Source organism: Pristiophorus japonicus, chromosome 8 (genome assembly GCF_044704955.1).
Source record: "Pristiophorus japonicus isolate sPriJap1 chromosome 8, sPriJap1.hap1, whole genome shotgun sequence".
Taxonomy (NCBI): Eukaryota; Metazoa; Chordata; class Chondrichthyes; family Pristiophoridae; genus Pristiophorus; species Pristiophorus japonicus.
Window position 1 is genome coordinate 87,512,885 of NC_091984.1, and position 26,024 is coordinate 87,538,908.

Sequence of the window (26,024 nt, forward strand, 5' to 3'; positions counted from 1 at the left end):
CAACAGTGCAGGAACTCTGGCCTTGATTATAATGGGGGTTGGGGGGGTGGGGGGCCAGGGGCGTGGTTCAGAGCGCGAGCTCAGAAGCAGGCAGTGAACCAGCGGAGTTCGGCAACATGGAGACCTGCCCCTTTAGATCGGCATCATCATCATAGGCTGTCCCTCGGAATCGAGGAAGACTTGCTTCCACTCTTAGAATGAGTTCTTCGGTAGCTGTACAGTCCAATACGAGAACCACAGTCTCGGTCACAGGTGGGACAGATAGTCATTGAGGGAAGGAGTGGGTGGGACTGGTTTGCCGCACGCTCTTACCACTGCCTGCGTTTGATTTCTGCATGCTCTTGGCGACAAGACTCGAGGTGCTCAGCACCCTCCCGGATGCGCTTCCTCCACTTAGGGCCGTCTTGGGCCAGGGACTCCCAGGTGTCAGTGGGGATGGTGCACATTATCAGGGAGGCTTTGAGATCGACATAACTTTTTAATGAAGGAGGGTCCTATATTTTCGTTTGCTGCTATCTTACTCTAATTTTCCGCCACCCAATGAAAGCAGTAATACTGGGATATTGTTATACATGTGCCAGGGCCCATGAGTAAATAACAAGCACAAGTTAGAAGGGTATTGGACTGTAAAAGGTATCACAGCCAAGTCTAATTCTCTTTTCACCTGACACCCACACACAGTTCCCAAGAGCAGAAACCACAGCTGATTTTTTTTCTCTATGGTAGCCCTGGAGTGCAACTGGCACTCTGGGCGAGATCAATGCTGCACAGACCTAGGTTCAAACCTGTGACCTCCCTAGATTGTGAGGCTCAGCTCCAACAATGTTGGGCACCCGAATGCTGCACTTAGAGTGAGCCTTTGGGGAACCCAGAAGTACTCCTTTAAAAAAAAAGTCAGTCATTCAGATAATACAGTCACAGCATAATGGATCATTAATTATGGCTGGAAAGTAACAGGTTAAAAATATTTCTACTGGATATCACAATGTGCATTCATTATTTTTTGTGTTCTCTCATTACAGATACTCAGGAGAAGATATACTGGATTTCTGGTCTTGGACTAACTCTAGTTAAGTGATAAATATTCAGAAGAGCCTCTGTTTGCTATTTGTTAAATTGCTTTAAAGAGAAAAAACTTTTTTCATGACCTCAGGACATCCCAAAGCGCTTTACGGCCAATTAAGTAGTTTTGAAATGTCATCAATATTGTAATGTAGGAAAATACAGCTGCCAATTTGCAGACAGCATGGTCCCACGAATGGCAATATGATAATGACCAGATAATCTGTTTGTGATGCTGGTGGAGGGAGAAATGTTGGCTAGAACACTGAGGAAAACTTCCCAGCTCTTCTTCGAAATAATGCCATGGGATCTTTCTCCAAGAGTATTTAGCAAGCTTCTCAAAGCTATGGCCCATAATGGCCAATTTCAAATTATCACTTGTGAAGTAAGCGATAGATAGCAGTGAGCAGACTAAACTGTTTGGCAGCAGTTGGTAGAAATATCCGAGACATATGATTTAGTATACAAGCGCAAAATACTGCAGATGCTGGAATCTGAAATAAAAACAGAAAATGCTGGAAATATCAGGTCAGGCAGCATCTGTGGAGAGAAACAACTGCTGTGACCCTTCGTCAGAACTGGAAAAGTTCGAGATGTAACAGATTCTTAAAGAAGTGCAGGGGCACTGAAAGGGGGAGGGCAGGAAATAACAAAAGGGAAGCTCTGTGATATGGTGGAAGGCAGAACTGATTTAAGAGACAAATGGGGTGGGGTGATGGGCAAAAATGAGATGGTAATGGCACAATTTAGGAAACAGAAAATGAGTCTAGATGGAGTGTGAATGGCGAAATCACCACCAGCTGCCATGGGAAGGACAAAAAAAGGGGGCAGAAGTTATGGTCTGAAATTGTTGAACTCTATTGAAGGCTGTAAAGTGCCTAAACAAAAGAGGAGGTGCTGTTCCATGAGCTTGTGTTGAGCTTCATTGGAACAGTGTAGGAAACACAAGAGTATCAGGATTGAGAGTGGGAACCCACTGCAAACTAATCCTTGACGGAGGCCCCGACCTGCGGGAGGACACCAACGGCAGGTCGGGGCCATAAAAGGAGCGGTGTGCAGAGGCCCAGGAGCAGCGTGGAAGCATACCACTTCAGGGGGCAGCACGAATCTGTTACATTTCAAACTTTTCCAGTTCATGCAACTTCAGTACCCCATTCCTGCTTTCTCTCCATACCCTTTGATACCTTTAGCCGTAAGGGCCACATCTAACTCCCTTTTGAATATATCTAACAAACTGGACTCAACAACTTTGTGGTAGAGAATTCCACAGGCTCACAACTCTGAAGAAGTTTCTCCTCATCTCGGTCCTAAATGGCTTACCCCTTATCCTTAGACTGTGTCCCGTGGTTCTGGACTTCCCCAACATCAGGAACATTCTTCCTGCATCTAACCTGTCCAGTCCCGTCAGAATTTTATCTTTCTATGAGATCCCCTCTCATTGTTCTAAACTCCAGTGAATGCAGGTCCAGTCGATCCAGTCTCTCCTCATATGTCAGTCCTGCCATCCCAGGAATCAGTCTGGTGAACCTTCGCTGCACTCCCTCAATAACAAGAATGTCCTTCTTCAGATTAGGAGACCAAAACTGTACACAAGATTCAAGGTGTGGACTCATCTAATTAAACCCTTTGTCCTCCTCTGCTGAAATTCTAAATTTCTCCCAGTCCTCAGGTTTGCTGCGACCATGGTAACCAGGAATCGCCCAACCAGTTGTGTATATTATACGGGGTATAAAGATGCTGAACTTTGGGGGATTCAATGGCTTACTTTTCACCATCTGGAATGGGGTTTCCCATGTGGCAACTCTCCAGGAACGGCCAAAGTGAGTGCTTCGCCGTACCACCTGGACGTAACTCTCTAGGCCTCATCGCATGCCTCTGTTAGACATGGATTTGTTTTCAGAGTCGAACGGACCCAGGGCCGAGTGAATCAACGACAAGGGCTGGTAATTATATCCAGCATACACCTCTGAAAACCCCCAAGACCGTCAGCGTGTTTAGCTGCTGAAGAACATCAGTAAGACAAAAGGTCCTCCACCAGCCTGTCCTCGCTGCACAGCACTGCCCCCCAGTCATCAACATCCACAGCGCGGCCCTGGACAACGTGGACCACTTCCTTTATCTTGGAAGCCTCCTTTCAACAAGAGCAGACATTGACGACGTGATCCAATACCGCTTCCAGTGCACCAGTGCAGTCTTCGGCCACCTGAGGAAAAGTGTTTTTGAAGACCAGGCCTTCAAAACTGTCACCAAGCTCATGGTCTACAGGGCCGTAGTAATATCCGCCCTCCTCTATGGCTCAGAGACATGGACCATGTACAGTGGACACCTCAAGTCGCTGGAGAAATACCACTAGCAATATCTCCACAAGATCCCTGAGAGGACAGACGCACCAACATTAGCGTCCTCGTCCAGGCCAACATCTCCAGCATTGAAGCACTGACCACACTTGATCAGCTCCGCCGGGCAGACCACACAGTTCGCATGCCAGGCATGGGACTCCCAAAGCAAGCGCTCTACTTGGAATTCTTCCATGGCAAACGAGCCAAAGGTGGGCAGAGGAAACAGATTAGGAAAAGGGGAGGTGCATCAAGACCTGGGTGTCATGGTACATCAGTCATTGAAGGTTGGCATGCAGGTACAGCAGGCGGTTAAGAAAGCAAATGGCATGTTGGCCTTCATAGCGAGGGGATTTGAGTACAGGGGCAGGGAGGTGTTGCTACAGTTGTACAGGGCCTTGATGAGGCCACACCTGGAGTATTGTGTACAGTTTTGGTCTCCTAACTTGAGGAAGGACATTCTTGCTATTGAGGGAGTGCAGCGAAGGTTCACCAGACTGATTCCCGGGATGGTGGGACTGACCTATCAAGAAAGACTGGATCAACTGGGCTTGTATTCACTGGAGTTCAGATGAATGAGAGGGGACCTCATTGAAACGTTTAAAATTCTGACGGGTTTAGACAGGTTAGATGCAGGAAGAGTGTTTCCAATGTTGGGGAAGTCCAGAACAAGGATAAGGGGTAAGCCATTTAGGACCGAGATGAGGAGAAACCTCTTCACCCAGAGAGTGGTGAACCTGTGGAATTCTCTACCACAGAAAGTTGTTGAGGCCAATTCACTAAATATATTCAAAAGGGAGTTAGATGAAGTCCTTACTACTAGGGGGATCAAGGGGTATGGCGAGAAAGCAGGAAGGGGGTACTGAAGTTGCATGTTCAGCCATGAACTCATTGAATGGCGGTGCAGGATTGAAGGGCCAAATGGCCTACTCCTGCACCTATTTTCTATGTTTCTATTACAATGACACCCTCAAAGCCTCCCTGATAAAGTGCAACATCCCCACCAACACCTGGGAATCCCTGGCCAAACACCACCCTAAGTGGAGGAAGTGCATCTGGGAGGGCGCTGAGCTCCTCGAGTATCGTCACTGAGAACATGCAGAAATCAAGCGCAGGCAGCGGAAAGAGCGTGCAGCAAACCAGTCCCACCCACCCTTCCCCTCAACCACTGTCTGTCCCACCTGTAACAGAGACTGTGGTTCTCGTATTGGACTGTACAGCCACCTAAGTACTCATGCTAAGAGTGGAAGCAAGTCTTCCTCGATTCCGAGGGACTGCCTATGATGAAGAAGAATTGCAAGTGTCCAAGACGCAGGCTAACACGTGTGCGCGAGGAGGCTTCCAAGTGTGGGTTCTGATCAAACCGGGAGAGGGGTTTAGCTAGAAGGGCTCCCATTATCCAGGCTTAGGTTCTGGGAAGGGGGTTGGTTCGGCGTAACCGACAGGGTGGGTATTTAGTCTAAGGTTTCACCTACTCTAAGCCGTATGTGAGGGGAATAGGGGTTATCGTTTTGAGAGTGTAATAAAAGGAATCTATCTTTGACCAACCTGAACTGTTTCGTTTTGTCAGAGCCAATTATAATCTATCTATAGTAACTTCTTGTGGCCGAACTTGGGGGTTGTGGGGCTTGTGTTTCGCGATACAATTCAGAAGCCCAAACGGGTGGCATCCACTCACAGCCGGGTTATACAGTAATCCCGCTGGAGACACTGCGCATCGGGCATAGAAGACCTATCTGACCTTGGTCTCTCTGTGTAGAATTACTGGCTAATCATGGGCTAGGCAGGAACTATTGGCAAAAGCTCCTACCATCCAAAGGGAAACAACCTGAACCAGGGAGTTTTAAAGCACGGATCAACTCAAGGGAGAGTCAGAGACACGAAGCACACAAGACATCCTACAGTGCCAATGTGTGGATGTCGCACGAGGATAGGATCGAGTTTGGCTGTGATGTTTGTAAAGGCCCAATAGACTACTAACACTCAGTGCCTCAGTAACTGAAAAATTGCTGCTTTGGTGAAATTAGAGGGCAGGTTGCTGGGTATGAGAGGCCAGGACCAAGGAAATTCTTGGCATTGGAACTTCCTTCCATGAGCCCCACCCTGAAATCAAGGGGCATGTTTGGGGCAGAGGAAAGCTTCATCTCAAACAGGCGCCTGTGCGATTTACCAGTGGGTGGAATTCTGAGTGGAGACCGAGCGTCATGGTATTCCATCTCTGTTCGGCCTCCTGCACCCAACGTCTACAGTGACACAGGAGCCATGGAATTTTGGCCACATTGTTTATTTTAAATCAATCAGTACAGCCTACTTGCATCACAACTCTTCATATTATGATTAACCATGTTTTCTTAACTGCATGCTGTGGTCACAGTATTCTAAAACAATAGAATAGGACGCACTGTCTGAAGTTTATTAAGGAGGTCGGATAGCTGAGATTTGGCACTTTGGAAAGCACACTGCTCACTTTGTGACGTTCTGTTCAAGGTTACTTTTTAAAGCAGAGAAGAAAGGCCAAAGTACAGAACAAAAGTAGGCCAGAAATTTTGATCAAAGGGCATTTGAAAATAATTTGCATTAAGTGAAGACAAATTATAGTCTGCCTTCATTTAAAAAATGTAAAATTACAGTAATAAATTATAACTGCATAATTTTATCATAATCAAAAATCCCTGAAATCTGTGTCTTCTTTCACAACGTAATTAGTCCAGAAGAGGAAAGCGTACTGAGCTACATTTTCTGAAACTCAATGCCTTTTAAATGTTATTCCTCGAGATTCAGATGTGGTTATTTCCGAATGAACATGGGGAATTAGAGAAACAGCAGAAAAATAGGTTGGTAATGCTGGATTTGATGTGGACTTGTCTCTTGGTAGAATATTCAAGACTTTCCATAATTTGTGAAATAAGAAGCACAATTTTACTTTGAAGAGCAAATGTCAATGACTCCCCATGAGCCTCATCTGGTAACGATACTGTCCAATTTGGGTTGAGCCATACAGACCATGAATGTGCTGGATTGGCACATCTGTGTTCCATTATCTGATCTCAGCTGGAGTTAACTGGGCTATAGGGGGAGCTATGTACCATAAAATTCAATCATTACCTTCTCGGCTGTGTAATTCAATTTCTGTTGGCTTTATGATTGGTGCTCGACATTAGTTACATTTGTTGCATCTACTAAGACCATGTGGTCTCTTTCAACTTCATCTCTTGCTATTTCAGCACCATTTCACCATTTTAGCTACTTTGTGTGACTGTCAATAGGAAAGCAAATTATAATTTAAATGGAGAAAAATTGCAAGTGCTGCGATACAGAGGGACCTGGGGGTCCTTGTGCATGAAACACAAAAAGTTAGTATGCAGGTACAGTAAGTAATCAAGAAGGCAAATGGAATGTTGGCCTTTATTGCAAGGGGGATAGAGTATAAAAGCAGAGAAGTCCTGTTACAACTGTTCAGGGTATTGGTGAGGCACACCTAGAGTACTGCGTACAGTTTTGGTCTCCATATTTAAGGAAAGGATATACCTGTACTTGCATTGGAGGCTGTTCAGCGAAGGTTCACTAGTTTGATTCCGGAGGTGAGTGAGTTGACTGATGAAGATAGGTTGAGCCTATACTCATTAGCATTATGAAAGGTGATCTTATCGAAACATGTAAGATAATGAGGGGACACGACAAAGTGGATGCAGAGAGGATATTTCCACTCATAGGGGAAATTAAAACTAGGGGACATAGTCTCAGAATAAGGGGCCACCCATTTAAAACTGAGATAAGGAGGAATTTCTTCTCAGAGGGTTGTAAATCTGTCAAATTCTCTGCCCCAGAAAGCTGTGGAGGCTGTGTCATTGAATATATTTAAGGCAGACATACAGATTTTTTGTGTGATAAGGGAATAAAAGATAATGGGGAGCGGGCAGGGAAGTGGAGCTAAGTCCATGATCAGATCAGCCATGATTTTATTAAATGGCAGAACAGGCTCGATGGGCCAAATGGCCTGCTCCTGCTCCCATTTCTTATGTTCTTATGTCATTATTTGTCTGATCAGTTAGCATGTGACATTTTATCTATGGTTACTGTGCAGGCTATTTGGAGAAGTTGTAGGTTGCAAAGTCTCATATCAGTCTATGCCTTTTAAATAACTTGACTATACTATCAGTCATACAACACCATTTACTACATAGCTCTAGTCAGACCACACCTTGAATATGTCCTTGTCGCCAAGAAAGGAGATAATGAAGTGTTGGAGCCAGTGCAAAGAAGAGCAATGAGGCTGATCCCAGTGGCTGGTATTTGAGTTATGAGGAAAGACTGAAGAAACTTAGGAAAGCAGGTGACTAAGTATTGATCTTATAAAGAGAGTTATGCAAGTTGTTAAGAGTATAGAAAAATTTAACTTAGAATATCAGTTTAAATTAAACTGCTGGAGCAGAACAAGGTCAAACTAGAGAGCGATTGTTTTAGGACAGTTTTCAGGAAATTCTTCACATCAAAAGAGTGATCAACATGTGGAATAAACTTCCAGATAATGTAGTGAAGGTAATAACCCTGGAATTATGGAAGAAACAATTGAATGCTACAATGCAAGTTAGGATTTCTTTAAATGGATGAATCAAGATAAGTCGAATGACCTTCCTCATCCAAAATTATCTTATGGAATTTAAGAAAGCTCATTTTAGCAATTAATCAGTATTTCAAGAAATTTGTTTTTATTTCCACTTTACAAATCTGTGTACCTGGAGTGACCTAGTGCCACTACAAGTGTAAACAAGAAAGCACATTATCTGCAACAGGCAATGCCTGACCTACCACAACTCAATTGTTCCTGCTTAGGCATCTGCTGACCTTTCAAATAAATTGGCCCAGAATTTTTGGCCCCTATAAGCTGCACAATTTCTGGGTATTCACACGCGAAGCGCATAAGCGAAAACCCGGAACTTGCAATCTGAATTTCCTTGACAGATCCAATGCATCCCCGGGAAAAGGGCATTTGTGGGTGGAGAGTTGGGCTATTCTACCCAGCAAATGCCTGTGAAATTCTTATGCCTGGTAAAAGCAGGGAGTTTAAATAAAAACATAATTTTATCATTTGTACATTAAAAAACCTGTGCAATAAGGGGTGTATTTTTAGCCCCTTTAAAACATTTAAATTTATTTTTCAAATAAATTTTTTTTTTTTTAATTAAAAGGCATTTCAATTCAAAATTGAGAGAACCAGGCAGAACAAACTACCATATAATGTTGTTTACCTGCCTGTTGAATTAACACGTATTCATTTACATACAAGACCTGCATTCTCACATGTGCCTCCTCCCTTATGCTCACAAAGCCTTTTGTGCCAAAGGCAATTCTGGCTAACTAATAGATTCCTGCTTCAAACAGAAAAATAATTGTGCATTCTATTGAAGAAAAACTGAATAAAATATAATAGCTATTAAGCAGAGTGTCAATGGCAAAACTTGCCCATTAATATAAACTTGGGTGTCCATGCTATCCATGACATTAAGGCAGCAATTTAACAAGGAAGCAGAATGCAGTAAGGAACAATCACAAAACAAGATTAGGGTGTCCAGATTCCCTCAAGTAAACAAAGCATCATGCTACAGAAGCTCCCATCTCAGGTTCCATGGTGAAGATATATTTTCATGAATCGCTGGGAACAATGGAACCATCTGTAGGAAGCACCAACTGGTTTAAAAGCTTAAAAAAAGCATTACATGAGGAAATGGATGATGTTGGGTGCAAGGCTTTCAGTGGATGTGCCAATGTTACAGTTTGGCAAGGGACATTTGCTAAATTATTTGAAGAAATAACCTAACTATAAAGCAAGTATACAACATAGACAAAACTGGTATGCTTAGGAACATAATGACTACTGATGTAGGCAGGTAGGTGAGAGCACATGGCTACAAAGTTAGCAAGGAGCAGTTGACACTGCTTGTCTGCTTAAATGCTGCTGGTACACATAACCTCTCACACACTGCGACCGGCATGTTCAGTTAACCCAATGGCATTGAAGAATTTGGATCTGTGCCTGCTGACTACAACACCCAAAGCATATTGACATCTTCCATTGTTGTTTTGCGCACATAGTCATACCACAATGAAGTAACGTATGTGGATTTCAACTCAACAGTGCTCCAGTACATCCAGGTGACTGCGCTCTCTGTTTGGAAACAACAATTCTATGACCTCCCTTCCTGCCAATACTACCTCTGTGCTGCAACTAAAGGATCAATGAGTTACTCAAAGCCTAAAATTCCATCCAAGAAGAAATTATTGAGTTACATAGGCATGTTCTCTATGCTTCTGCCAAGTATTGGGACGAGAATACTGTGGTCCAGAGATCAATAAGTGCAAGGAATTCAAAGAGCTAAAGGATTTAATTGTAGCTTATGTTCTGGATGACTTAAGAAATGAACCAGGATGTGGTGAAGAAGAAATGTACCAGGATGTGATGGTGTTAATTATGAAATGTTGGTAAATGGTTCTTAGTTGACAATGCAGGTCAAAGTAACACATTATTAAATGTTCCAGAAATTTTTGACAGTGTCTGTAGCAAGGGAGAAAACCATGATAGTTCTGGTAAGAATGGTATGTAGGAGGAGGGGGTGATATACATCAATAAAATTCCCCTTAAAAAAAAAAGGAACAGCAGCAACAAGAACCTCCATTTAAATAGCTCCTTAAGCCACTTTAGAATGAGAAAAATATAGGAATAGATGCCGAGGAGAGATTAGAAAGGCTAACAAAAAATGTTGTAAAAAAGCTGGGTTTTGACAAGGTTTTTAATGGTAGAGAACACTTTAGGAGTTCTACAGAGGAGGGCCAAGACATTGGAATTGTGAAATAAACAGTACAAGTGTTTTAATATTTAGAGTAGCAGGCTGATGCTGAAAGATAAGAAATGTTGTTTTATATGGCTCGGAGAGGGAGATTTGAAAAAAGTCTATAAAACAGTGGGGTTATGGCTCCTCCACACGAATTACAGCATAATAATTTGAAACTCTGCTGTAAGAAGTAACCAGATACCCACAGGTTTTTCACAACCATAATGAGATAGATCCCCTCTTGTGTTCTATTTGAGTTCTTAAAGGAAAACTATTGAAGAAGAATTGACCTATAATCTCAATTAAAAATTGAGATAACTATACTGTTACTTATATCATCTCTCAGTTGTCCCTTGTTACAATGTTAAAACAATAGTTAAATGCAGTCCAGAAGCAGACATTCTATATAGATTACTGCCCCTTCATTCAACATTATAAAAGGTTGATGCCGTCTGGTCATTATGTCACCAGAATGGTAAATCATGATGTTTTGTATAATACATCCACTGTCAGATTGCATGTAGTCAGTTCTCAAGCATAAAAAAGGGCAACAAGAAACACCCTCCCAACACCAAATTTTGACTGGAGTCTGATTTTGAGTGGGCTATCCATAAATTTATGAAATGTAATCCAACCGCCAGTACAGGGCATTACATTTTCTATTTAAAAAAAATCAATTTTTCTCATTTACTTCTGTTACATCATTTTTTTTACGTTTTCAATGAATTTTTACTAGCAAAGTAAACATCAGTGAAAGTTGAGATTCATCCCATGCAGCACTCCTATTCCGTCTCCTATTGGCAAAGACAACTCAACAGCAGTAATAGTACAGACAACAGCCCTTTAAAACATTTAGGATTATAGAGCATTTCAGTTGGGTATATGTCCCCTTCAAAGTCCTGAGAATTAGGCCGCAGTTTTAACAACATGTTTGCTCTTGCTCTCTGTGTAAAACTCTTTTGCAGTAAGAGTTTTGGCATCCTCAATTCCAAATGATCATGGCCCACAGCATCTATTGGTATTAACAATTTTACTAACAATTTTATGGAGAAAATGTCACATTGGTGCATTAGGGATGTCTCTGCTAAGGTTGGTTTCTGTATCTAGCTATATATGACCTGAAAGAACTTGATGCTAAAACTGAATGCCCAAAAGGGAAAGTGTTCAATTGCCTAACACCCAAATCTTTTTTTGTGAAATGTTTCACTATGCACTGAACAAGTTGAACTTCATCCTAGAATTGTAACTCGAGTATCAAAGCTCATCAAACTGGTACCTGTATCGAATTATATTGGAGCATTTCCAACTACTGATAATAATGTGTTAGTTGTTGGTGGATCTAGCCACTGGGGCACCTTGTCACACGGAAAAACTAACAACCATGTCCCTTTAATTCCAACATTGTATACCTTCTAATGGCCCACATGTCCAGCAAGTGATAGAACATAGTGTGATGTACCAGACTAAATAGATGCCATAAAAAAAGAGGAAAAAAGCAATATAAAGTAGTACAGCCTAACACAGTGTTTAGTAAACAGAAACACAAAGAAATACATTGAATATATTGCATCAAAATGCATAATTGTTCATCACTTGGAATGTGGCATTTGGACTATCATCATTGTGGTGAAAATGAGGTGCAGTTTTTCTGGGTGTTTTCACTTCCCAGCCAAAAGATATTAACACCAGCAGCTCATACTAATAAAGTTAGTACTAGGAGTCAGTAGTTGGTAATTTGAATGAACTTACAGTTCTGATTTATGTCTTATCGTTCTCATTTAATTATTGGTAACAATAGCTGTATTTAGTTGATCATCTGCATTCAATCATTTTGAATCAAAAGTTTAGTAGTTGCACACGCCTACATTCCGGATATCTTAGCGTCTTTGTAATTCTGCTAAGTAGCCAGGAATGAAGCAGGAAATGCTAGTCACTCTTTAAACAGATGCACGGTGCCTACTATCAGTTTGCAATGACGTCTTTTGGCTGCAGTGACACAGCCAGGAACTCAGTAATGGTCTGCTCAGAGGAACAGTCAGTGTTTGTGCAATTGCAATAGACGTGCTCACATTTGGACTGCATTTTCCACCCCACATTGTTTCACTAACTGATCTTCCTTTCATAGTTATCAGGAATCCAAGCATCCTGTTTTTGAAAACAGTCATAGCTACCTTTAACCTTTATTTCAACCACATTGAAATATTATTCTGGTAGCCCCCCCCAACCCCCACCACACTATTCTAACCCACGTTAAAACTTTAAAGGGGCACTATCTTCACAGGGGTTAAAAAATAATTTTGGGAGAGACAAGAGCCATGCATCATTTTTTTGTAAGTAATGTATATTATATCAATATGGATCACTACATCATTACATTTTAAATGCTTGTGAGCAAACAAAAAAAGCTTGCAAAATAATTTTTCATAACTCACATTAAATCTTCCTTCCCCTTTATGGCCCTCACTAAATTTCATCACACTTCATATTTTCTGAACAAGCAATATTCAAGCCATGAAAAGTTCAGCACTTTCAACTCATAAGCTTATGGAAATGTTTTATTCTCCCCAAACAATAGTTGCATTAAAAACTCCACTCCAGTAAAAAAAATTCCACACTGCTGTACATTTTCAGATCATGGTCTGTTTTATAGAATTCTAAAGCCACCAAAATTTCCAACTCACTTCAATGCACCATATAGGGCTCAATTTTCTCCAATTATCTGCACATTTTTTTGGCATGCATCGCTTTTTTGAAGTTAAAATCTCCAAATTTCCCCAAAGTTTCTGCATTAGGTAGGATTTTTTTTTTTTTTTTTTTTTTTAAGGCTACGATTTTTTTTTACCTCATTGGGGGCGTAACCTGCCACCCACGCCAATTCTGGCCATTTAAGCAAGTTTGGCCAGCTGTGATTTACTCCAATTTTTCTTTGGACAGCGTATGTGAGCACTCTGGAAAAACCTCCTGGGCAGTTAACAAAATCGGTGCAGGCAAGAGAATCAGTGCAGCAGATGCAGTTCCGCAGTTCCACAGCCTGGACAGCAGCAGCAGAGAGGGAGAGAGGAGGGAGGGATGCGGGAGGGGAGAGGAGAAGGCCTTTCGGCCAGAGTTGGGAGCGGCACCTGATTTGGGGAGGGAGAAGAGAGCAGGCCAGAACCCGATCTTTTTGGCAGAGATCTTAGGCTCCACCCCCAAAGCTAACGGACAGGCTACGCGGCGCCAAAATCAATAATTCAAACGGGGAAAGTGGGATGATTTTGTTTTTGGCATACTTGGGCCCCCCAAAAAAAACAGGTGCAACTCTTCAAGTATGGCATTAGGGAAAATTGTGCCCAAAATATAGCTAATCTGCTTGTTTGAATGACCAAGTTAATTAATTGCATACAACCTCTAATTAGATATATAAAACAAGGTTAGATAGAGTTGGCAATGCAGGAGATGTGCTGTATCTGCAGCATGTGGGAGTTTGTGGAGAGCATAGTCTGCAGTAAATGTCTGCAACCCAAGGAACTTTGGCTGAGTTGTTGAGCTGGAGCTAGAAATGAAGACGTTGCGATGCATCAAGGAGGGAGAATGCTATCTGGACATTTTGACCCAGGAGGCAGTCATACCTTTTACGTTAGGTAGCAGTTTAGATTTGATTAGTGGCCAGGGATAGGAGAATGTGACTGTGACTCAGGCAGGTAAGGGGACCTCAGATGCAGTGGTGGAGGAGGCTCAGCCTTTGCCATTTATAGAATCATAGAAATTTCTAGCACAGAAGGAGGCCATTCGGCCCTTCGTGTCCGCACTGGCCAACAAAGAGCTATCCAGCCCAATTCCACTTTCCAGCTCTTGATCCATAGACTTGTAGGTTATGGCACTAAGTGCATATCCAAGTACTTCTTAAAATGTGTTGAGGGTTTCTGCCTCTACCACCCTTTCACGCAGTAAGTTCCAAACCTCCACCACCCTCCAAGTGAAAAAATGTCCACTCAAATCACCTGTAAACCTCCTAATAATTACTTTAAATCTATACCCCCTGGTTGTTGACCCCTCTGCAAAGGGAAATAGGTCCTTCCTATCTAGGACCCTCAATTTTATATACCTCAATGAGGTCTCTCTTCTGTTTCAAAGAAAACAACCCCAGCCTATCCAATTTTTCCTCACAGCTAAAATTCACCAATCCCTGCAACATCCTTGTAAATTTCCTGTGTACCCTTTCCAGTGCAATCACATCTTTCCTGTAATGTGGTGACCAGAACTACACAGTACTCTAGCTGTGGCCTAGTGTTTTACACAGTTCAATCATAACCTCCCTGCAAGTATTCTATATGTCTTCTTAACCACCTTATCTATGTGTCCTGCTACCTTCAGGGATCTGTAGACATGCACTCCAAGTTCCCTTTGTTACTCTACATTTCTCAGTGTCTTACCATTTATTGTGTATTCCCTTGCCTGGTTAGCCCTCCCCAAATGCATTACCTCACACATCTCTGGATTGAATTCCATGCGCCACTGTTCATTGATATCTTTCTACAGTCTACAGCTTTCTTCTTCATTATCAACCATACAGCCAATTTTTGTATCATCTGCAAACTTCTTAATCATTCCACCTACATTCAAGTCTAAATGATTGATATATACCACAAAAAGCAAGGGACCTAGTACGGAGCCCTGCGGAACCCCATTGGAAAAAGCTTTCCAGTCACAAAAACATCCATCGACCATTACCCTTTGCTTCATGCCTCTGAGCTAATTTTGGATCAAATTTGCCACTTTGCCTTGGATCCAATGGGCGTTTACTTTTGTGACCAGTCTGCCATATGGAACCTTATCAAAAGCATTGCTAAAATCCATATAGTTTACATCAAACGTACTACCTTATATATTAGTATAGTTAAGGGGATAGATGCTGAAGCCGTGTTAGGAAATTAAATTAAGGCTGTGTTAGGAAATTAGATTAAAAATATGATGGTAGATAAGCCATGGCAAACATTTAAAGAAATAATTCATAATTCTCAACGAATATACATTTGCTTGAGAAATTAAAAACTCCACTGGAAAAGTTGGACAATCATGGCTAATTAGAGAAGTTAAGGATAATATTAGATTAAAAGAGGCTTACAATGTTGCTAAAAAGAATAGTAAGCCTGAGGATTGGGAGGGTTTTAAAAATCAGCAAAGGATGACAAAGAAAATGATAGAGGGAACATTAGAATATATATGAGAGCAAACTAAAAAGAAATGTAAAAGCAGATTGTTATTGTTTTTACAAGTATGTAAAAAGGAAGAGATTAGCAAAAGTAAACATGGGTCCCTTAAAGACAGGAGAAATGATAATAGGGAATAAGGAAGTGGCAGAAACGTTAGACAAAATATTTGTCTGTCTTCACAAAGAACGTATCGCAAAGCATGGGGAACCAAGGATCGAATGAGAGTGAGGAAAAATAATTATTAGAAAAGATAAAAATACTGGAGAAATTAATGGGACTAAAAGTTGACTAATCTCCTGTACCCGACAACCTAGGGTTTTAAAAGAGATGGCTTCAGAGATAGCGGATGCATTGGTTTTGATCTTTCAGAATTCCCTAGATTCTAGAATGATCCCCGTGGATTGTAAGGTACAGTTTTGTCTCTTTACCTCAGGAAAGATACACTTGTCTTAGAGGGGGCGCACAAAAGTTCACTAGATTGATTCCTGAGATGAGGGGGCGGTTCCAAGAGGGGGGATTAAGTAGAATGGGCCTATATTCTCTGGAGTTTTGAAGAATGAGAAGTGATCTCATTAAAACATAAAATTCTTAGAGGGCTTGTTAGGGTAGATGCTGTTTCCCCTGGCTGGAGAGTCTAGAACTAAGGGCCATAGTCTCAGGATAATGGGTCGGCCATTTAGGACTGACATGAGATATTTCTTCACTCAAAAGGAGCAGGCTCGAGGGGATTTATGGCCTACGCCGATTTCTTATGTTCTAAGCTACATCTCCTAAACGTTTGAAAATATATCCTAGATGTAAATAGCCATAAATATTGTGATACATAAATAACCACTTTTTGTGTTGCCTATTTAATCCATATTAGCATCTCATCTACTTCCCCATAACCTTTTGCATTACTTAAACTGTCTCTGTAACTCTTAACTATTATCTCTGATTTGTTGCTTTCTAATTAATTGCCAATAAAACTAAATGACATATGAGTTGCTACGCTTACTTATAGGTCTCTTATGGTGCATTTATGTTACATTAGAAACAGCTCTGTTTGACTTCTTGTGCTCAGGAATCTGCTCCCTTTACATTTAGGGCCATACGTTAGTGGACCAGCTGCAACACCAAAACAACTGCACATGTGCATGTTTGCACGTACTCGGGTGTCTTACTCATTTTGCAGCTGGGGACAGTGAATATAAAACTGTATTGCCTTATAGAGCAGCTTAGCCCATGAGTAACTGGAAAAAGATGGAAGCCTCTGCCTCGGATGTCAATGTTTAAATTGCCATTGGTGGAGGCATTAACTTGGAAGGTGCATGCAGAAACCATCACTTTTGGGCAGCCTTAATCCCTCCAGCAGTGCTTCACATTTGTTGCTATCGCTTCCCAAGATGTTGTCCCCTCTGGCAGCACTGTTTCATAAATGCACAATGAGTGGTCCCAATAACTGTGCACATTTCCACTTGTAACATTTACGACCAGTTAAAAGGAATTCCCGCCTTTCAACTGCTTATTTAAAATTTTAGATGAGACTACATTTAGAAGTTAGTGATTTGTAATACTGGCTCAAACATAAAATCATACTCAAGTTAAAATCTGAAAGGGACAGAATGGTGCAGTGTGTTAGATCTGCACTTTCATTTCTGGGTCATGGATACAAATCCAGTCCAGAATGATTAAATGAAAGCCTCCATTTCCTGACCGCAATAATCCTACATGAAATGAGTTTGGTGGTCTCAATCTTGTTGCTACTTTCACAGTACAAACCATTCCCTAATTCGGCAATCTCAGACAGCTGCAGGATAACAGCTATAGGAAAGAGAGAAAAAAAGGCAAGTTTTTTAATGAGGTTGTAGATGAAGCATATTGTTGGGGCAGAGCAGAAGATTATTTACTCTACAACTAATTATGCTATACCTGACCTGGAAAAGTTAAGTTAACATTGTGTGGTCAAAAGGGAGCATTCTATTCCCAATACCCTTTACCTTGATGAGCAAAAAGTTAATAAAAAATCTTAAATTAAAATTGCAGGTGATAAGATAAGAAATAGGAGCAGGAGTAGGCCATTTGGCCCCTCAGGTGTGCATTCTTTTGGCTGATCTTTTTTGATAATTATAGTTATACTATATCACTTGTTCACACAACATCCTGTACTATTCTAACTCGAGTTAAATATGTAAGATCAGAATCAAACATTTAAAAGGCACTCTGTTCAAACTCTCCAAACTATTCTGTACAGCAACTTAATACAAAAATTATGTATTGCTGGTAAATACAAGTGTTTAAATGATCACTACAGCATATATTTTAAAGCTCAGTGTGTCCATACAATCTAATCCAATACATCACTATTCAAAATATGTACTTAATTCTGCTTACAGCTAATGAATCAAAGTTATACTTTGATATATAATCATGTTCTATATGTTCCAAAATATTATTTGCTTAAGTGTGTGATTATATTAAAAAGCATCAATAACGAAAGGCAAAACTGGTATTAACATGTTGGAAATATTCATTTCACAAACCTTTGTAAATTAAGTTGTAATACAGGTACACCCCATTTAGGTGCACCAGCAGTTTAATATATGCCCAAAAATTAGGTGTGCAGCATTATTTTTATTTGGTTTTAGTTTTCCCATGAAGATTTTAAAATAAAATCCGTATTAGGCGTTTACAAAAAATGACCACCACCCAGGGTGTAAGGTGGACAAAATATAAACCAAATAGGTCTTAATATATGGATTCGTGTTAACTACACTTATACTGTAGTTTAACGATTTACATTCTTCACTTCTCAAGCACGAACACAGGAATAAATATTTGTTTTACCTTGTTGGAAGCCATCTCGCTGACTGACCGGTATGTCTGTATTGTCTCAAGTTGATCCAAACACCAATCTAATTCTTCTAGAGTCTCCATGGCTAACTTTTGGTATGATTCTTCTGTAAACAAGCACATCGGCATGTAGTCAGGGCTCAACTGCTGCATAGTGTCCATATCAGTATTACTTGAGCAGCCCAAAGCCAGACCACAATGTTCCTTCATCATGCGTCTCTCGCTCTCCCTCTGGTTACAGAATTAGCGATATGATGCTGCTGCTGCCGTGCTCGTTGTCAAGCAGGATGTCAGCAATCCATCAACCAAAACCTTTCTTCTGAAGATGCCAGGGCAGTCAAGAAGAGACACCGTGCGATTTGCATACTGGTGGTTTTGCTCAGAGCAACAATTTCCCCAAATAAGACGTCACGTTTACATAGTCAGAACACGATTTACTTCCTCAGCGAAACTATGACCAGCAATTTTCTTTATGTTGTAATTACTTAACAAGGGAAGCTATGTCAGTTTCACTTCGATATCTCACTGATCCGAAGAAAATTCGTCTGCAGAGCTCGAACATACGCAGGAAAACCCAGTGAGAGTCACCGAAACAGCTCGATTCTTGCCGAGCACTTGTTGCGTGACGGATTTTCCAGAACTTCGTGATTAGAAAAATACAATCCTTAGATAAGTTCATTAGATAAGTTCACACAAGGTAATCCCCTCCCCCCTGGAGTGCCAAATAAAGTATTTCTCTGGTGTGTTTGTAGTTATACGAAGTTTAGCTAAATGAATTACATTGTTTCTCGTTAAAAGCCAAAAAACTTTCTGAACTCAGCCAAAATCACATACAAACCCTGGACTGGATTCCCCCTCCCTGCAAGACACCAGCCCACCAAACTGGTCACTAAGAATGCATTGCAAAATCACAACCAATTCTACGATTAGGGTAATCTATTTCAGGTATAAGCATCACATTTTTTCCCGTTTGTTATTGTTGGGAAGTTAAAACAATCTGAAAGCTCAACTGCAAATCCAGCAAGGTAGTTATTGGATCGTTAGTTCATTGATTGCGGATTTTGGGAACAATAATTTCTAGAACCCAGTAACCTCCATTGAGGCTGGCCGATTAACACGCGAGTTAGAAAGTCGTTAAGTCTTAAATACTTGTTCATTGTTAAGTGGTAAATCTTTTATACAATTATTTGTCAATCCCACAATACAATGAGGTTTACACTTCAAATGTTAACGTATTTGTTCTCTCCACTAATGTTTCCAGCATTTTATGTTTTGTTCCACAGCACGTGTTGTAATATGTATTGGAAAGTATTGTTACATTGCAATCATCATCACTTTGCATGCGATCTTGTGATGTACCTTCTTATCTCTCGGCAGCAATGACGACGTTCCCACTTTAATTGATTGCATGTTGGTTGCCTTTTGCTACCTAGATTATATCTGGTTTAATTCTCTGCAGTACTTCTACCTAACAAATAAAAATAATTTTGAAGCTATTTCCGCTGCTTGGGGAGTCTAGGACTAGGACGCATAGTCTAAAACTTAGAACCAGGCCTTTCAGGAGTGATGTTAGGAAACATTTCTACATGCAAATGGTGGTAGAAGTTTGGAACTCTCTTACACAAACACCAATTAATGCTCGGACAATTGTTCATTTTAAAATCTGAGATTGATAGATTTTTGTTAACCAAAAGTATTAAGGGACAGAGTGACTATTTGCACTAGTTTTTTTCTGCGCCTGTGTCCTCGAGACTCTGCCCCTCGCCTCATGCGCAGACTCCTCGAACCCGAACCGGAAGTGGGGCCCTGCAACGACCGCGTTGACCGAGCTGGGAGCTGTGTTGCTGTGCTACTGATCTTACGACACTTCTGCAACACAGCTCCCAGCTGCAACACGGTCGGAACGACGTGATCAGAAGGGTCGGGAGACCAGCAGCACAGCTTCCCGAACGCGTTGTTCCAACTGCGTTCACCCGACCCTTGAAACTGTTGAAGCTATTGTTCTTGAAGCTGGGAGCTGTGCTGCTGACCACGTTGACCCGACCGCGTACACCCGACCCTTCTGCACTTAGGCTGGGAGGGCATGAACTGAGGCTGGGGGTGGGAGGGGTGTGGGGAAGGAACTGAAGCTGGGGGAGGCAATAAGAACATAAGAAATAGGAGCAGAAGTAGGACATTTCGCCCCTTGAGCCTTCTCCGCCATTTAATAAGATCATGGACTCAGTTCCACTTCCCTGCCCGCTCCCCATAACCCTTTATTCCCTTATCGGTCAAAAATCTGTCTATCTCTGCCTTAAATATATTCAATGACCCAGCCTCCATAGCTCTCTGGGACAGAGAATTCCACCGATTTAGACCCCTCAAAGAAGAAATTCCTCCTCATCTCAGTTTTAAATGGGCGGCCACTTATTCTGAGACTATGCCCCCTAGTTATAGTTTCCCCTAAATGGAAATATCCTCTCTGCATCCACCTTGTCTAGCCCCCTCATTATCTGATATGTTTTGATAAGATCACCTCTCATTCTTCTGAACTCCAATGAGTATAGGCCCAACCTACTCAACCTATCTTCATAAGTCAACTCACTCATCTCCAGAGTCAACCTTGTCAACCTTCTCTAAACAGCCTCCAATGCAAGTATATCCTTCCTTAAATACGGAGATCAAAACTGTAAGCAGTACTCTAGGTGTCGCCTCACCAATACCCTGTACAGTTGTAGCAGGACTTCTCTGCTTTTATACTCCATCTCCCTTGCAATAAAGGCCAACATCCCATTTGCCTTCCTGATTACTTGCTGTGACTACATACTAACTTTTTGTGTTTCATGCACAAGGACCCCAGGTCCCTCTGTACTGCAGCACTTTGCAAATTTTCTCCATTTAAATTATAATTTGCTTTTCTACTTTTTTTTTTCAAAGTGGATAACTTCACATTTTCCCACATTATACTCCATCTACCAAATTTTTGCCCACTCACTTAGCCTGTCTATATCCCTTTGCAGATTTCTTGTGTCCTCACAATTTGCTCTCCCACCCATTTTTGTATCATCAGCAAACTTGGCTACATTACACTTGGTCCCTTCATCCAAGCCATTAATATAGATTGTAAATAGTTGAGGCCCCAGCACTGATCCCTGCGGCACCCCACTAATTACTGTTTGCCAATTGGAAAATGACCCATTTATCCCAACTCTATTTTCTGTTAGTTAGCCAATCCTCTATCCATGCTAATATATTACCCCCAGCCCAGTGAACTTTTATGTGGCACCTTATTGAATGCCTTCTGGAAATCCAAATATGCCCCATCCACTGATTCCCCCTTATCCACCCTACTCGTTACATCCTCAAAGAACTTCAGCAAATTTGTCAAACATGATTTCCCTTTCATAAAACCATACTGACTCTGCTTGTTTGAATCATGCTTTTCCAAATGTCCTGCTACTGCTTCCTTAATAATGGACTCCAGCATTTTCCCCAATGACAGATGTTAGGCTAACTGGTCTATAATTTCCTGCTTTCTATCTGCCTCCTTTTTTAAATAGGGGCGTTACATTTGCGGTTTTCCAATTCGCTGGGACCTCCCCAGGATCTAGGGAATGTTGGTAGATTACAACCAATGCATCCACTATCTCAGCCGCCACTTCTTTTAAGACACTAGGATGTAAGCCATCAGATCCAAGCGACTTTTCCACCTTTAGTCCCATTATTTTACAGAGTACTACTTCTTTAGTGAGAGTGATTGTATTAATTTCCTCCCTCCCTATAGCCCCTTGATTATCCACTAGTGGGATGTTTTTAGTGTTTTCTACCATGAAGACCAATACAAAATATTTGTTCAAAGATTCTGCCATTTCTCTGTTCCCCATTATTAATTCCCCAGTCTCATCCTCTGGGGGACCAACTTTTACTTTAGCCACTCTTTTCCTTTTTATGCACCTGTAGAAACTCTGACTATCTGTTTTTATATTCCGTGCTAGTATGCTTTCATAATCTGTCTTCCCTCTCTTTGGCCCCAAGTTTCCACACGATAAAAAACGGGCGCCCCTCCGAGCTGGGCGCCCGTTTTTCGCGCCGAAAACGGCGCCGGAAAAAAAAACGCAATTCTGGAGCGCCCTGCAGCTCCATGTCTGCTTGGTGCGGCGCCCAGGGGGGCGGAGCCTACCACTCGCGCCGATTTTGTAAGTGGGAGGGGGCGGGTACCATTTAAATTAGTTTATTTTCCTGCCGGCAACCCTGCGCGTGTGCGTTGGAGCATTCACGCACGCGCAGTGTGAAGGAAACATTGGCATTCGGCCATTTTTGTAGTTCTTTGTAGCTGTTTAATTTTTTAAATATTTTTTAATAAAAGCACATTGCCATCAGCACATCAGCACTGAGGCTTCTTGCAGCAGTGAGAAGGCTTCAGGAAGCCTCAGGAAGTTGAGGCAGTCGTTTCCTGACAGCCTACCCCCCCTGCCGTTGGGAATGGCTGCTAACTTGTGAGGCTTCCTGCAGCCTTCTCACTGTCTCCTTCCCTCCCCCCCCCCCCCGCGGGAACGGCTTTCTCCTCCCCCCCCCGGGGGAACGGACGGCTTCCTCCTCCCCCCCCCGGGGGAACGAACGGCTTCCTCCTCCCCCCCCCCGGGGGAACGGACGGCTTCCTCCTCCCCCCCCACCGCGGGAACGAACGGCTTCCTCCTCCTCCCCCCCCCCGGGGGAACGAACGGCTTCCTCCTCCCCCCCCACCGCGGGAACGGACGGCTTCCTCCTCCTCCCCCCCCACCGCGGGAACGAACGGCTTCCTCCTCCTCCCCCCCCCGGGGGAACGAACGGCTTCCTCCCTCCTCCCCCCCCCGGGGGAACGAACGGCTTCCTCCTCCTCCCCCCCCCGCGGGAACGAACGGCTTCCTCCTCCCCCCCCCCGGGGGAACGAACGACTTCCTCCTCCTCCCCCCCCCGCGGGAACGAACGGCTTCCTCCTCCCCCCCCCGCGGGAACGAACGACTTCCTCCTCCTCCCCCCCCCGCGGGAACGAACGACTTCCTCCTCCTCCCCCCCCCGCGGGAACGAACGGCTTCCTCCTCCCCCCCCCGCGGGAACGAACGGCTTCCTCCTCCCCCCCCCGCGGGAACGAACGACTTCCTCCTCCTCCCCCCCCCGGGGGAACGAACGACTTCCTCCTCCTCCCCCCCCCGGGGGAACGAACGACTTCCTCCTCCTCCCCCCCCCGCGGGAACGAACGGCTTCCTCCTCCTCCCCCCCCCCGGGGGAACGAACGGCTTCCTCCTCCTCCCCCCCCCGCGGGAACGAACGACTTCCTCCTCCTCCCCCCCCCGGGGGAACGAACGACTTCCTCCTCCTCCCCCCCCCGGGGGAACGAACGACTTCCTCCTCCTCCCCCCCCCGGGGGAACGAACGACTTCCTCCTCCTCCCCCCCCCGGGGGAACGAACGACTTCCTCCTCCTCCCCCCCCCGCGGGAACGAACGACTTCCTCCTCCTCCCCCCCCCGGGGGAACGAACGACTTCCTCCTCCTCCCCCCCCCGGGGGAACGAACGACTTCCTCCTCCTCCCCCCCCCGGGGGAACGAACGACTTCCTCCTCCTCCCCCCCCCGCGGGAACGAACGGCTTCCTCCTCCTCCCCCCCCCGCGGGAACGAACGACTTCCTCCTCCTCCCCCCCCCGCGGGAACGAACGACTTCCTCCTCCTCCTCCCCCCCGGGGGAACGAACGGCTTCCTCCTCCCCCCCCCCCCGGGGGAACGAACGACTTCCTCCTCCTCCCCCCCCCGGGGGAACGAACGACTTCCTCCTCCTCCCCCCCCCGGGGGAACGAACGACTTCCTCCTCCTCCCCCCCCCGGGGGAACGAACGACTTCCTCCTCCTCCCCCCCCCGGGGGAACGAACGACTTCCTCCTCCTCCCCCCCCCGGGGGAACGAACGACTTCCTCCTCCTCCCCCCCCCGGGGGAACGAACGACTTCCTCCTCCTCCTCCCCCCCGCGGGAACGAACGACTTCCTCCTCCTCCCCCCCCCGGGGGAACGAACGACTTCCTCCTCCTCCTCCCCCCCGCGGGAACGAACGACTTCCTCCTCCTCCCCCCCCCGGGGGAACGAACGACTTCCTCCTCCTCCTCCCCCCCGCGGGAACGAACGACTTCCTCCTCCTCCCCCCCGCGGGAACGAATGACTTCCTCCTCCCCCCCGCGGGAACGAACGACTTCCTCCTCCTCCTCCCCCCCGCGGGAACGAACGACTTCCTCCTCCTCCTCCCCCCCGCGGGAACGAACGACTTCCTCCTCCTCCCCCCCGCGGGAACGAACGACTTCCTCCTCCTCCCCCCCGCGGGAACGAATGACTTCCTCCTCCCCCCCGCGGGAACGAACGACTTCCTCCTCCTCCCCCCCCCGCGGGAACGAACGCCTGCAGCATTCTCCCTGCCTGAAGCACTTTCACACAGGTAGGAAGATGGTTTATTTAATCTTTTCTTTGCTTATAAATGTTTATTCAGGTTGGATTTATTTGTATAATATTTGTATAAGTATAAATAAGGATTTATTATAGAATTTAATGAGTTCCCTTCCCCCCCCCCTCCCCCCCACCTCGTACTAGACGCCTAATTTGTAACCTGCGCCTGATTTTTTAATGTGTAGAACAGGTTTTTTCAGTTCTACAAAAATCTTCACTTGCTCCATTCTAAGTTAGTTTGGAGTACGTTTTCACTGGAAACTTTCAAATCAGGCGTCAGTGGCCGGACACGCCCCCTTTTGAAGAATAAATTCTGTTCCAAAGTGAAACTGTTCTAACTGACTAGAACTGCAGAAAAAAAAATGTGGAGAATTGCGATTTCTAAGATAGTCCGTTCTCCACCAGTTGCTCCTAAAAATCAGGCGCAAATCATGTGGAAACTTGGGCCCTTTATTTTTTTTTATCATACTTTGCTGGCTTTTAATGTTTTCCCAATCCTCTGGCCTCCCACTAGTCTTGACCACTTTGTATGCCATTGTTTTCAATTTGATACCATCCCTTATTTCCTTAGTTAGCCACGGATGGTTATCCCTTCTCTTACAGTCTTTCCTTCTCATTGGAATATATTTTTGTTGAGAGTTTTGAAATATCTCCTTAAATATCTGCCACTGCTCATCAACCATCCCACACTTTAATCTATTTTCCCAGTCCACTTTAGCCAACTCTGCCCTCATACCTTGTAGTCTCCTTTGTTTAAGCTAAGGACACTGGTTTGAGATCCAACTTTCTCACCCTACAACTGAATTTGAAATTTAACCATGCTATGGTCACTCATTCCTAGAGGATCCTACTAGGAGATTGTTTATTAATCATGTCTCATTACACAGTACCAGATCTAAGATAGCCGGCTCCCTGATTGGTTCCGCAACGTACTGTTGAAGGAAACTATCCTGGATACACTCTATGAACTCTTCCTCAAGGTTACCCTGGCCAATTAGCTTTGTGCAATCAATATGAAAATCGCCCATGATTATTGCCGATCCTGTTTTACAATCCTACATTATTTCTTGATTTATACTCCGTCCAACAGTGTAGCTACTTGTTAGGGGTGTAGTATAGACTACACCCACTAGCGACTTTTTCCACATTATAGAAACATAGAAAATAGGTACAGGAGTAGGCCATTCAGCCTTTCGAGCCTGTACCACCATTCAATAAGATCATGGCTGATCTTTTACCTCAGTACCCCTTTCCTGCTTTCTCTCCATATCCCTTGATCCCTTTAGCTGTAAGGGCCACATCTAACTCCCTCTTGAATATATCCAAC

General features: G+C 43.8%; 1 protein-coding gene across 1 annotated transcript in view; it reads right to left on the minus strand.

Annotated features, from left to right (window-relative positions):
- pde4ba (phosphodiesterase 4B, cAMP-specific a) overlaps window positions 1–26,024 on the minus strand; it is a 242,088-nt gene that overhangs the window by 39,246 nt on the left and 176,818 nt on the right. Inside the window, exon 2 of the mRNA XM_070887016.1 lies at window positions 18,247–18,359. Within this exon, the coding sequence (XP_070743117.1) occupies window positions 18,247–18,336 (90 nt within the window). The 5' untranslated portion in view covers window positions 18,337–18,359. The remainder of the gene's footprint in view (window positions 1–18,246; window positions 18,360–26,024) is intronic.